Source organism: Macaca thibetana, chromosome 9 (genome assembly GCF_024542745.1).
Source record: "Macaca thibetana thibetana isolate TM-01 chromosome 9, ASM2454274v1, whole genome shotgun sequence".
NCBI lineage: Eukaryota > Metazoa > Chordata > Mammalia > Primates > Cercopithecidae > Macaca > Macaca thibetana.
Window position 1 is genome coordinate 92,237,900 of NC_065586.1, and position 14,510 is coordinate 92,252,409.

Sequence of the window (14,510 nt, forward strand, 5' to 3'; positions counted from 1 at the left end):
AATCATCTGTTCAGAAAGGAATGTGGTTAATTTTTACTTACTAACAAATAAAAATGTCCATGAAATAGCTTAAGTAAAACCAACAAAGCAAGTTGGTAGAATGGCGTATGCACTATGATACCATTTATGACAAAAATGTATGTGTATATTATGTACAATGGCAGTGTATGTATGTTTAAGCACACACATACATATATACATACTTATACACACATACATACATATATATACACACATTGAACTTACCATGACAATGTCCCTTTCTGGGGAGTGGGTTAAGATGGAGATATAAGGAAATGGGAGATTTTGACTTCATATAATTCTTGCTGCTTTAATATTTTTCCCTGGTGAATCTGTATTAGTTTTATTTAAAAAATATAAAGACTTAACAGAATACCATTTCCCATTTTCTCTTGAAAGAGACTTACCTACTAAGGCATATAAGACCTACTAAGGTACGTACGTCTACCTTAGATTTTGAGTAGGAAATGCAGATATGTACAATTTTTATTCTCTTTTAAAGAAAAAAGCTTAAGAGTTTTTGATGTACAAGGAGTTTTGAGATGCTAGCTTTCCCTCTCCAAGTGCCAACTGAAAAGTTCATTTTAAGGTAATAATTCAAAAAGCAGAAATCAAAATATAGAAAACTGGCTGAGTGCTGCAGCTCAGGCCTGTAATTCCAGCACTTTGAGAGGCTGAGGCGAGCCGATCACCTGAGGTTGAGAGTTCAAGACCAGCCTGACCAACATGGAGAAACCCTGTCTCTACTAAAGATACCAAATTAGCCAAGTATGGTGGGGAGTGCCTGTAATCCCAGCTACTTGGGAGGCCGAGGCAAGAGAATCTCTTGAACCCAGAGGTGGAGGTTGTGGTGAGCTGATATTGTGCCATTGCACTTCAGCCTGGGCAACAAGAGTGAAACTCCGTCTCAAAAAAAAAAGAAAAAAAAAAGGGAAAACACATGGCATCTTGAAGAAGCTAGGGCTGTGTTTTATAACTTTTCATTGGATTTCTCCATACATGTGTTCATAGCCCTTAGCTAAATGGTTATAGAAATGATTTTCCTGCTTTGACATTTGTTAGGCACCTTGAATGGGCATAGCTCACTTTCCCTGCAGTGAGAAGGAAAATCAAAGTCCACTGAGTACCACCGCACTCACTTGTCCTGTTCCAGAATGTAGACCCAGCCACCATGGATTCCAGCCAACAATAAAGAAGGGTTACGTGCTAAAGAGGTTGAAACTTCTCATCCAGGTAGCAGAGAAATTTGTTTTCTTCCATGTAGCACATGTTGACTTATTTTATATAACTAAGTATTTAAAGAGAGTCAAACTTACTTTTTGATTTTATTCATTATTCCACCTTCATTGTTTTTAATATCATGGACCATCTTTTGAAGCTGCCTGTAAAAAATAAAATTAAACATAAGATACTAATAACCAGCCTGACTTTTTAAAAACAGTCTTCTACTCTTCTCAAATACAAAAAAGAAGGGGGAAGAACCCTACCAAAACAACCTCCAAACAGGATGAATTATATTGTATTTAATTAAATTGACCATCTGCTACTTTAGCAAAGGAGAAGCATGACTGATTCTATAAGGACTGTGGTCACTGGGCTATGTACCCCTCTGTTGGGATGTCTGGGCCAGTCTCAGGCTGTGAAGAAAGATATTCTGATTCCTTGCTCATTATCTTAGAGCATCTACATTATGAAGATAGGTGCTACTCTGTGGACACAGAGAGGCTTCAATCAGGCCCAAGGTTCTTTTTTGTTAAATGTTAGTAGGTAGCATCTATTAAAACTTCCATTTAAAAGTTACTCCTACCTAGGAGTCATAAAGAAAATGACTATTAAATCTGGCTGATATTTGAAACTTCTGTAGAACAAAAAGTAATATTGAGGCAGGAGAATAGGGCTGGAGGCAGGAAACCTAAGGCCAGTTTGCACTGACTGCCTAGAACTGAATCAAAAGGAAAACCCCACCTCTCCATGCCCAAGCAACAAAAAGATCAGAGGCTACTTCCTTTGCACTGTGTTATAGATGAAAAATGGAAAGTGCCTCTGATTGGTCCCCTCCTGTAACCAATCAGACTGGTCCCAGGCCAAGTCTTCCTGTGTAACTTCATACCTTCACTTCAGCCTTTGATTGATCACCTTCTGCAACCAGACTGGTCATGGGCCACTCCTTCATTTACATAGGATGTAACCAAGTAACTAATGGGAAACCCCTAAAGGTATTTAAACCCTGGAAAATTCTGTAACCAGTGCTCTTGAGCCACTTGGTCAAGCCTGTTCCCACTCTGTGGCGTGTACTTTCATTTCCATAAATCTCTGCTTTCATTGCTTTATTCTTTTGTTGCTTTGTTTGTGCTTTCATTGCTTTATTCTTTTGTTGCTTTGTTTGTGCTTTCATTGCTTTATTCTTTTGTTGCTTTGTTTGTGCAGTTTGTCCAATTCTTTGTTCAAAATGCCAAGAACCTGGAAGACTGGTAGTCAAAACCCTCCACTGGTAACAATATGTACAAAATCAAAAGATAAATGACATGCTGGAAGAAATATTTGCAGTATATAGTAATAATAATAAGAACAACATATTAGGTTGCTGCAAAAGTAATCACGGTTTTTGCCACTAAAAGTAATGACAAAAACTACGATTATTTTTGCACCAGCCTTTCTTGATTTACAAAGAAATCTTACAACTCAATAAGAAAAAGAGAAATAATTCAATAGAAAAAATGAGCAAAAGATATGAACACACAGCTAACAGAAAACAAATACAAGTGGTCAATAGACCAATGAAAAGATATTGAACATCACTTGTATTTAAACAAATCTAAATCAAAACAACAGTGAGATGTCTTTTCGCCTATCAGACTGGCAAAACACAACAAGTATGATAATATCCAGTTTTGAGAAGGTAAATTGTTACAATCAATATCTGTCAAGATTTAAAATGTTCATGACTTTTGACTCAGCAATTGGACTACTAGGAATTTTTCTTAAGAATAAGGTCACAAAATGATGTCAGTATATACATATAAGCATGTTTATTGCAGCATGATGTGTAAGAACTCTCTAATCCTCCCTGCTTCTCCTGCCCTCCCCACAGCCATAACTCTGAAAACAACCCAATGCTCATCAATCATTAAAAAGGAACTAGTTAAAGAAATTCTGATAGATCCATACAATGGAATGCCGCAGACCCCTAAAAAAAAAGAGGAATATACATCTATATTGCTGCCTGGAACTTCTACTTTCTAAAAAGGGGATTATTATTTTATGATGTTTTAAAATATTTGAATTTTTATAGCATATGTATATATCATTTATATTATCTGCGTTATATAAAAATATGGAGAAAAATGTTATAATGGGAGGATAGGGCCATGTTATGTTTTCCTCATAATAATTTTATGACTTAAAAAATGTATAATAAAATTTCACGTGGTTCTTCCCTGAAAGAGTAGGATGTTTTAATTCACCTTTTAGGTAAACTCTTCCTTTCTTCCAAGAAAACTATTTGACTGGATCCTTTAGATAATGAGCTGTACACAGCTATTGTTCTTATAGGAAATGGTGATTTCCCCATAATCCTGAAAGCAGATTTTTCTGACTCTGGGAGCCAGGCCCTGGGATAGGTAATAGAAATAATTTAGCGTAGGTCTAGGAAACTGTTGGTTGAGGACATCTGGGAGAAATACTACCTTGGCCCTTTGTGAATTTAGAACGCCTATGCAGTGAAAGAGTTGCTTTTTGGTGTGGTGGTGGAGCAGTTTAGAGGGTAAGAGGACAGCTTGTCAGAAGAACTCTGCCTGGGCAAGCCTGTGGGTGTCCTCTACCAAGTGTTAATTTAAGGCTAAACACTGCAGCGATGCTGGTGGTCTGCCGGGGCTGCTCTACTGAGGGCAGGCCCTCTAGCGCTTAGGGAGTGGAGTGAGATTTACTGGATAGGGAACTGGGAAAAGGGAGATGCTCAAACATAAAATGGGAACTTAGAGTGCGGATTTTGGGGAGATCTGTCTCCTTCTAGGGCTAATGGCTGTTAGGCACTAGAGTGCTGAAGAGCACAGACAAACCTGAGGGATTTTCAGTGGTGGGGGTTGGGGCGATGGCGGGGTTGGGTGGTAGTCCTGAATCTGAGGCTGGGTCTGGGCCTCTGCTCTGAGAAAAGCCACAGCCAGAGCCATCGCTAGCTGTTTTCAACCATATAATCCCTCTCCGCTGTCCCTGAATCTTCAGTAAGATCTTGTAGTAGCTTCAGCCTGGCCTCAGCTGGGCCTTGGGGAAGAGAGTGTTCCACAGGCATGGAAGGGCGGAGGGAGGACAGGCTGGAGGTTGGAGTAGAAGGTTAAGAGAAACTTCTTTGGGGACACCCTTAAGGCTGCATCTTGGAGAATTATCTGCATAAGTGAGGGACCCACTGAGAGGCCCATGTTCAAATGTATGTGTCAGGGTCTGGTGCTACGTCATTGTAATTTGGGTAACATAGGAAATGAGACCACATTTTATACTCCCTAGCTAGGGAGGCCAGAGGCCAGGCACACTGATGACACAAGTGTAAGAGCTCAGGGAAGAGCCAGGCACATATTATGGGCTCAGTAGCAGAAAGAAAGGATGGTTGAGAGACACACAGAGGGTCCCTCAGATGGGCCCTTGAGTTGCCTCACAACTCTACAGTTTTCTAGAATTTGTTCATGTATACTCTATGCCAAACCCCTTTCTCCTTTTCCTGAGGAACTATAGAGAATCTTTGAGATAGAGGAAAGAAGGAAATGAAAATAAGGGGTCTGGCAGTGGGGAGAAAGAGAGATTGAGAGACAGACGGGGCGAGGGGGAAAGAAAGAGAGAGAGAGAGGTTGAAGTGGATTGATTGCAAGGAAATTCAATAATTTTATATGGAGGGCAGAGGGCAGCTCTAGTTGTAAGCTGACTATAACTGAATAGAGTATCTTTAACCTAAGTTAATGCTTAACCAGGTTGAGGAGCAAAATGAGCCAGCAGTAGGGACACAGGCGGAGTAATAAGGAACCAGGGGCCAATTTGCATAAGTGATTTTGCTGTGGATGTAAATAAACAGATGCAAAATGTTGCAAAAGAATTGGATGCAATTTTGTCATTTGCTCAGTTTGGCATTTGGTGCTTCTTGGCATTTCCTAATTACTTTTTATTGTGTATTATTAGAACTATAACAATTATACTATGTAACTATATCATTATAGTAAGTTACTGAAGTGTTACATAAACTATACTTTTTAAAGTGGATGCATAATAACAGTAGATCTTTATGGATGCATGTGATATTTCGATACATGCATACAATGTGTAATGATCAAATCAGGGTAATTGGGAAACCCATCACCTCAAACATTTATCATTTCTTTGTGCTGAGCACATTCCAAATCTTTTCTTCTAGCTATTTTGAAATATACAATAAGTTATTGTTAACTATAGTCACCCTAGATAAATTATACTTTTTATATTTTAAAGTTTTCTTCTCTCTCTGTGTCTCATTTACACAAATTCTGATGTCTATAGACTGCTTTGTTACAGCTGCCAAACTTCTGTGATCTGGGAAGACATAGTGACCCCAAACCAAGATTTGCTGTGATGCTCTTAGCTCATTATGTCAACTCTGCATGCATCTGGTGGTGCACAGTTCTGCTGCTCTCTAGTATTGGCCATTGTATCTTGGAGTGCTTTTTGCTCCTTATTACAACTTATAACACATGCCATAGCAAAAGAATGCACAACTGGCTGTTCTAGGAGGGGTTGTTCTGGATTCAAACAGTAATCCTTTTACTGACATGAGTTGTGTGTAGGTTCACTTTGATTCTCTCATTCAGAGATATCCTTCCATGGTGGGAAGATGGATAATACAGTCACAATGTCCTAATCTTCTAAAGTCATAGAGAGACAGCCATGCTCATGTAACAAAATAAAGTGAAGAACAAAGCTTATCTAATACATGTTTTAAAATTCATATTAATATTGTAATTTTAAGTGGTATGGGCATTTTGGTATTTAAAAATGGTGAGCAGGTCATAAAAATAATTATAATACTTGTATAAACTGAATCGAATTTTATGTTCTCTCTTTTGTTTTTAATTTTCAAGCTTTTGAATTAAGACACGTAACTGAGTCACACTGTAGTAGTGTGACCTTGGGTAAGTCTGAATCTTGAGAGATTTAAATTCCAGGATGCACTGAGAGTAGAAAAGTCACCATTTGAAAGTTACAGCAGTTTTTTGCCTTTAAAGTGCCTTGCTTTAGAATCCGATAGACCTCAGGAGGGCTATTGGACCACAGCTGGCTGGGCCTGGAGACTCTCATTGGGTTGTCTGTGGTGCATCAGAAAATCTGCATATTATTATTATTATTATTATGAGACAGGGTCTCACCCTTGTTGCCCTGTTGGTGGGGGATGGACTGTCTTTGCTGTCACTCATCCTGCAAAAACTCCAACCTATAAAAAGGATGTAAGAAAATGAGGATGTAGCAGGCAGGCCTCAGGCTTGGTACTATGATGTTTCCTGTCTTCCCGGGCCCTCCTGGTTGTTGGTCCCTGTGCTGCAGGTTGAATAGAGGAATCTTCTAGAAGGATTCCCATTGAATAGCCTTCCAATTTTTACTACCCATGCATAAGATGCACAGATTTTACACAACTAAGATCACTCTTGACATTTTGAAATCTGCATGTTCCACTTAATATATTGTGAATATGTTCATAAGTGAGCACCATCCTTAGGCTTTATCTGTATCTTTCCTTCCTCTGCAAACTGAGAGGCTTTTAAATAGCTGAAACTCTGATCTAAGTAGGTGTGACTAGAAGCAGTGAATCAGGACCCCTCAGCTTGAGGGATTAGAGAGATTACCAGACCACACGGCAAACTGAGACCAGGAGAAGCAAAGGCTGTGTGAGAATAATTGCCGAATGTCTTGTTTCTGGGAGCCTGGGATCAAGAGGCTTGGACCTGAGGGGCAGAGAGGGAGGGAACAATCTCTGGTTCCCCCTTGTGCCTTCAAACCCAGCCTCTCTTCCAGATCACCGTCTGAAACAGTGTTTTCTGGAGTAAGGTCTAAAGATTGCCCGTATTTGTTTATTAAAAATTCAGATTGCTGGACCCTAAACCATATCAATAGAATAAAAATTCCAGGTAGGGCCCAGCAATCTGCATTTTGACAAATTTCCTAGGCCTGGTGACTCTTATGCACACAGAAAGTTGAGAGCCATTTTTAAAAGAATTAGGCCAGGCCAGGCGCGGTGGCTCACGCCTGTAATCCCAGCACTTTGGGAGGCCGAGGTGGGTGGATCACGAGGTCAGGAGATTGAGACCATCCTGGCTAACACGGTGAAACCCCGTCTCTACTGAAAATACAAAAAAAATTAGCTGGGCGTGGTGGCAGGTGCCTGTAGTCGCAGCTACTCGGGAGGCTGAGGCAGGAGAATGGCGTAAATCCAGGAGGGGGAGCTTGCAGTGAGCCGAGATCCGGCCACTGCACTCCAGCCTGGGCGACAGAGAGAGATACCGTCTCAACAACAACAACAAAAGGCTTAGGCCAGGTTTATCCTCTTCTAGGCTAGGTTTAAATGGAAAGAGGAAAAGAGATGTCTTCCCAACCTCCAGAGTATCTTCCCCCATCCACCATAGCCTGGAATAGCTTTAACAATAAATCTTACTGTTTCCTCCATAATGAGTGGCCAAAGGCTTACCCAGGCATTCTCCCCAGGAAAGGAAAGACACTGGCAATGGAATCTTAGTCAATGGTATGATGTCTGCTTTCAACAAGGGGAAGACAGCAGAAGGAATTGGCTGTGGTTGCCAATGGCCAGGCATTCACCTTTACCTGGACTCAGATTAATACAAGTTGGGCACAGTGATGCTTCCAGCCTGCCTGCCTTCTCTTCCCAGGCAGCCTGGTGTCAGAGCAGGGACTCTGACCCCAGGAGCTGAATGTATACAGCCCAGCCTTCTTCAGTGAGTCTTTTTTTTTTTTTTTTTTTTTTTTTAGACAAAGTCTCGCTGTTGTCCCCCAGGCTGGAATGCAATGGCACGATCTCGGCTCACTGCAACCTCCGCCTCCTGAGTTCAAGCGAGTCTCCTACCTCAGCCTCTCGAGTAGCTGGGATTACAGGGGCATGCTACCACGCCTGGCTAATTTTTGTATTTTTAGTAGAGACGGGGTTTCACCATGTTGTCCAGGCTGGTCTCAAACTTCTGACCTCAGGTAATCCACCTGCCTCGGCCTACCAAAGTGCTGAGATCACAGGCGTGAGCCAACTCACCCAGCCCTTCAATGAGTCTTTTATGAATCGAAGTTTAGACCTTACATCAACTGGTAGTCTTTCTACATCTCCTTCTTGGATGAAAAGGTAGGTTAAAGAAATGGTCTTGACTTTGGCTGTACATTAGAATCACTTAGGGGACTTTAAATAATCCTGATACCCAGGCCTTGCCCCTGACCATTTAAACCAGAATCATTGACTCTCAGGGGATCCAATGTGCAGCGAAGGTTAAGAACCACTGGCAGTGTTATCAGGATAGGAGAACTTTGTACATACCCCAGGGAAGATCGTCTGGCCGAGCGAGCACAAGGAGAGGAATCCATAGAGAGAATCCACAGAAAGGTATCTGCAGGCTGAGAACAGCCCCAGGCACGTAGAAGGATAAACAAGTTCAGGAAGGATGGAGTTGAAGGACAGCGAGCTCTTCCATGGCCAAGAGGGCATGGGGGGAGGGCAGCTGCACGCAGATATTTTGGCCAGATCACCAAAGTTGTCCAAGAAATTACGTATTTTACAAAAACACTTTTCCAATAATTTATATTAAATACAGGAGATGATTTAACAGATGATATTATTTGTAAGAAGTTTTTTTTTTTTAAATTTAGTAGAAATAAGAAGATCAGAAAACATCTTGTTTTCCTTGTAACTCTAGTGCTGTCACAGAGGACAATGAAAGGCAGGTTTCAGGATTTTTTTTTTTCATTTGTCTTTCAGAAAGGGTGGAATGCAAAGCATTGCTAATCAGAGAAAATCCCTGTTTAATCTGCATGTAGGAATGGATTAAAGAGTGTCTCAGGTGAAACTGACTCTTTGTAAACAAACTGAACAAATAAATCCTTCCTTCTTCATCCCCTACATCTTAACCTCAGGTCCAGTTCTTGAGTTTCATCCTTTCAGTGTTCATAGGGCTGGCCCTCCTCTCTGAGCCAAGATCTAAGCCTACACTTTCCCCTTTACAACAGGAAAATGCAGCAGCTGGCAGCGGGGTCCTCCCACCCATGCTGTGAGGGCTTATTAGGGCCTCTTTGAGCAAGTGTTTCTAAAACCCAGATTTCAACAGATCACTCCCTCCTCAAGAGTGCAGCAGCTCCCTGGTGTCCACTGAATCAAGCCTGAGCTTTTTGTCATGGCTCAGAGTCACTCAGTCTCACCCTGAGCTCTATGCTCATATAGAAATTTTATTTTTGTTACTAAATTTTAAAACAGCTCTATGATAGAAAATTGAAAACTGCCAATAAGAAAAAGGAAAAGGGCCGGGCGTGGTGGTTCACGCCTGTAATCCCAGCACTTTGGGAGGCTGAGGAGGGTGGATCACTTGAGGTCAGGAGTTCAAGTACTGCAAGCACCCCTGGGGGCTGCTGGCTCAGCCCTTTGCTTTATCCACATATACTTGGGTATATCCTTAGAACATCTGTGCTAATACAGTTGACCTGGTATCTCCAACTTATATGTTTCTAAAATCAATTTGGAGTAGAAATCTCTATAATGCTTTCCTTGGCATATATAGAAACAAAAATGTATCCATGAATACTTTTTACTATCAATGGATTTTTAAAAACACTTTTTTAAACTTAAAATTCAAATAAATTTAAATGCATTTAATTTAAAAATAAAAAAATTAATGTTCATCATTAGGTCTGCTGATTCTCTAGTTGACTTCCTCCTTTTTTAGGTGTTTAATATAATTGACTCTGGGTTTCAATTTTGTGACTAAATTTTAAAACAGCTCTATGATAGAAAAATTGAAAACTGCCAATAAGAAAAAGAAAAAGGGCCAGGCATGGTGGCTCATGCCTGTAATCCCAGCACTTTGGGAAGCCAAGGAGGGTGGATCACTTGAGGTCAGGAGTTCAAGATCAGCCTGGCCAACATGGTGAAACCCCATCTCTACTAAAATTAGAAAAATCAGCTGGGCATGGTGGCGCGTGCCTCTAATCCCAGCAACTTGGGAGACTGAGGCCTGAGAATCGCTTGAACCCAGGAGGCAGACGGTGCAGTGAGCCAAGATCACACCACTGCACTCCAGCCTGGGTGACAGAGTGAGACTCCATCTCAAAAAAAAAAAAAAAAAGAAGAAGAAGAAGAAGAAAATGGAGTTTATAAGCTGGCATCCTTGGATCTTCAGGCTTGAAACTTCTGAATGTTCTTTAACCCTTTCTCTCTGTCTTTGACTCTTCATCTCACATCTCCAGTCACATCAAAAGGGTGAGGAACAGCAGCCAGGTATCAGGAACAGCAAGTGCAAAGGCTCAGAGGTGAAACTGTCTGAGATGTTTGGGGTTCAGTGAGCAGCTGAGAGTGGCAGGAAAGTAGGTGTTGAGGGGATGTTTACAAGACAAAGATGAGACCGCAGGGAGCAGAGACAGATAGTCAAGGGATCTGTTAGGCCAGGGAGATGGGGGTTACAGGCTTCCTGCTGGAAGCCCTTGGAGACCTTTCCTCGGGGTGTGTCATCACGAGGGTGGAAGAATGGAGGAGGACCTTGGCCTGGAACAGTGGTGGCTGGAACACCAGTATAGAGGCAACCCTGCCAGGCCCAAGCCTCAAGCTCATGACAGTGTGGTACCAAAGGCAATGGAATAACACTAGGAGTGCCCTGTGGGCCTCAGCTGTGCAAAAGGACCAACAACTCTCCAAGAGGACATTACTGAGACAGAGTGCCGTGTTGGCCATACTGGGGCCTGAGACAAAATAAATCAGCAGGACTGATTCTGTCTTTGTTTAAAATTCCAATAATTTCTTCATCATGGATTTGTGGGCATTCATTTTGATTTTTAAAATATTAAATACTACTTGTATCAATTTATTGATGGGGGTTACCCCTTAAAGTTTAATGTCATGATTTGCTGTTTTACACAAGACTCATTTTGTTTTATTCCACAAATATTCAGTGTGTGCACACTGGGCATGGTACATGCAGGCCACAGAGCTAACCTAAACACAAACCCTTCCCTCTTGTAATGCAGGAAAGGGGCCCCTTTCACCACCTTATAACATGACAGAAACCTTCTGGCCTATGTGAAGCCAGGGCACAGATACAGGCAGGCTGGATAATTCTCTGATTCACAAAAAACATCCTCCTCTCAGGTCACTTCTGTCTTAAAGCTGAAGTCTTTGGCCACCAACCCATCGTTTTGAAGCAGCATGATACTTTTTAGTGACTATCCTGTTATTTGCATGCAGCAGGACTCCTATGACAATTTCCCCCCCTCCACTCTTTCTAAAGCCTTGTCCATTTCTGGCCCTAGCTTCCTAATGCTCACTTCCTCCAGCCTGGCCTTCCTATGAAATAACAGCAATTATATTTAGATTTGTGAATTCAGCACTGGAGGCTGCTTCCTTCTGGAAAGTGAGCTCATGGTGGAGCTGGCAGAATTTTGACAGCTTTGGCAGTCCCATGGTGTGATAATGTGAACAAGCCCCTCAAGGTCGAGTTAGTGCCCTTCTCCTCCATTTCACATATGCAGATACTGAAGCCCAGAGAGATCAGATATCATGAGTGTCTCAGACTATACAGCAGACTCCGAATTTTCCCTATCATTAAGGTAGTCACAGAAATTTGTAAGTGAGAGAGACTTTGGGAATATCCTGGGTCAACCTCCTCTTATACCAAGGGAGGAAATTAAATTCCAGGGAAATTTTGTGATTGCCCCAAGGTTAATGTAGTTGAGGACTCCTCCAACTCTTTTAGTCATACCTCTTCCTTCCCTTTCCACACACGGCTCGAGCCCCCTGCTAGAGGAGAAACTTTGCCATGGCCAGAGGTACCCCCTACATTCTTATGCCAAAGTTCAGAGCCGTGATTATAGTACAAGCCCAGTAAGCCACTGTTGAAAGAAGCGTCATGCATGCCAGTGATCAGACTTGGAAAATCAACAATGGTAAAAGCCAGCATTTATTGAACATGTACTATGTTCTTGGTACTTTGTGTGCATTATCTCATTAACCCTCACAACTACCCTGTGAGGGAGGTTCTATTATTATTCCCATGTTTATATTGTGATAAAAAACACATTGGCCAGGCGCTGTGGCTCACGCCTGTAATCCCAGCACTTTGGGAGGCCGAGGCAGGTGGATCACGAGGTCAGGAGATCAAGACCATCCTGGCTAACACTATGAAATCCCGTCTCTACTAAAAATACAAAAAATTAGCCAGGCGTGGTGGCAGGCACCTATAGTCCCAGCTACTCAGGAGGCTGAGGCAGGAGAATGGCATGAACCCGGGTGGCGGAGCTTGCAGTGAGCCGAGATAGCGCCACTACACTCCAGCCTGGGTGACAGAGCGAGACTCCGTCTGAAAAAATAATAATAACAAAAAATTTACCATCTTAACTATTTTTAAGTGTCCAGTTCAATAGCATTAATATATTCACATAGTTGTGGTTATCCCTATTTTTATAGATGAGAAAATTAGACTCAGGTTAAATAATTTGCCCAGATCCTACAGCAAATAAATGACAGAGCTGGAATTCGAAATCAGGTCTGACTCCAGAGCCCATACTCTCAACCCACTCTGGATGATACAGGCTAACTTGTTTCAACTTGGCCCCTCACCAGGGCAGGTGACTGGCTTTACCACTTACATGCCTCTCTGGATACCTCCCTCTCCGTCCCTGAAGACAGCATCCATTCCCTCTACCAGCCCAGTAATCTTTACTGTGACACATGTGCCCCTACCCCTGGCTATTGGTCCCCAAGGTTAGACGTTTTGCTAGAGTGGAGCATTGGCTCTTAAGGGCCTGTTTCAGACTTTGGGAGGAAGAGGGAGAGTAAAATGAGGAAGGTACAGATGGCAGGAGAAACAGGAAGGAGAGTGGGTAGGGCACGTGGGAGGCAGGAGAGACTGCGGTAGCAGCCCCCTAGGGTCTGGAATGTGCTCAGAAGTAGGGTGGCTGAACAGAGCAGTTGAAAGGACACCACCATAATCCATACATCCTTTCTCAACATCTGAGGCAGAAAGGCCACCTGAGGGTCCTGGAGTGGAGGGGCTGCATTCCCTTACACACCAGTATCTTGCTGCCAGGGCTGTTTCTTACTATCTACTTATTAACTGTATAAAGTAATTTATAAGTTTCTCCAGGCAGTTCATACCCTACCTTTTTTATTTTTTTTTTTTTTGCTTGTTTCTTTTTTTTTTCCTACTGAGATCTGCAAATATTTTGTGGTAGTCTTTGGCATGTCTGAACGGCTGAGCTTGGTTATAAGCAGTCAGAAATTGGGCTGACTTGGCACAAGCAGGAGTAGGGATGATTCCACTAATACCCTGTGTCCTTCAAAAACTCCGGTAGGATTTACCCTATCGGAGGCAGTTAGGCATCAGGCACACCACCCTGAGACTGATGAGGTGGCAAGGAAATGAGGCTATACCTGCCTTAAGAAGTTCTTAGAAGCTTTGTCACTTGATGTGACAGCTGAAATTGGCATGGCTCTTCCTCTCTCTGACTTTAGGGGCCAGTGGTCCTTGAGGCCTCCAGGGATACAACACTTTCCTTTCCTTTAGCACATTGGAACGCTTGCTGAACCCTGCCCTCACCGCCCACCTGGCCGAGGTCTTGGGTAAAGGGAAACTTCCTCATAAAACTACATAAAAGCAGACTGCAAAAACCAAAAAAGTTAAGGGAGACTCCTGTGTTCATAGACGACACAGACTCTTGGGTTTGGAAGAACTCCAAGAGGTCATGTCGTTTAGTCTCTTCACTGTGTCTGACTCTGATGTGCTCATTGTTCTGACGAGGTGCTGACAGCTGCACTGTGCCTCTGTTCACCGTCTCTCCTCTACCAGCATAAAAATGTGAAACTGACGTCTCTTAAATCAAACCAGCTGCCAATAGGTTTGTAAAACCAAGCGACTGATAAGTAGTTCTAATCATGTTTCTGAAAATGCAGTTATACATAATTCCAAAAAATAAAAGTGTCTTAAGAATTTCAATACGTTCTTTTAAAAATTAACTTAATGGGGGAAAAAGGAACTTTGGCTATATCTACATGGCATGATATATATAGTATTGTCATCTACTTGTCCTGGCATCCATTTCTGCAGCTAAAAGCAAAGATATTCTCAGGAAGTAAAGAGTGATTTTGAGGGATGGCATTTCTCATACACTGAAAAAGTTTGACCTAGTTAAATTCTTCTTGGCTCTGAGAAAACAAAGATATTGGAAATGTCTTGTATGTAGGGTAGGGGTGAAAGGAAGCATTGTAATTCATTAAAAGCATCTAAAAA

At 42.1% G+C, this 14,510-nt stretch overlaps 1 protein-coding gene across 2 annotated transcripts in view; it reads right to left on the reverse strand.

Moving 5' to 3' along the window:
* BLNK (B cell linker) overlaps window positions 1–14,510 on the reverse strand; it is an 80,084-nt gene that overhangs the window by 54,756 nt on the left and 10,818 nt on the right. Inside the window, exons 1-2 of one of the 2 annotated variants that reach the window (XM_050802908.1) lie at window positions 8,564–9,765; window positions 1,338–1,403 (exon numbers count right to left, since the gene is read on the reverse strand). In XM_050802908.1, coding sequence (XP_050658865.1) covers window positions 1,338–1,403; window positions 8,564–8,610 — 113 coding nt within the window. In that variant the 5' untranslated portion in view covers window positions 8,611–9,765. Of the gene's footprint in view, window positions 1–1,337; window positions 1,404–8,563; window positions 9,766–14,510 lie in introns of those variants that run through there. The other variant, XM_050802907.1, reaches the window with a different exon arrangement.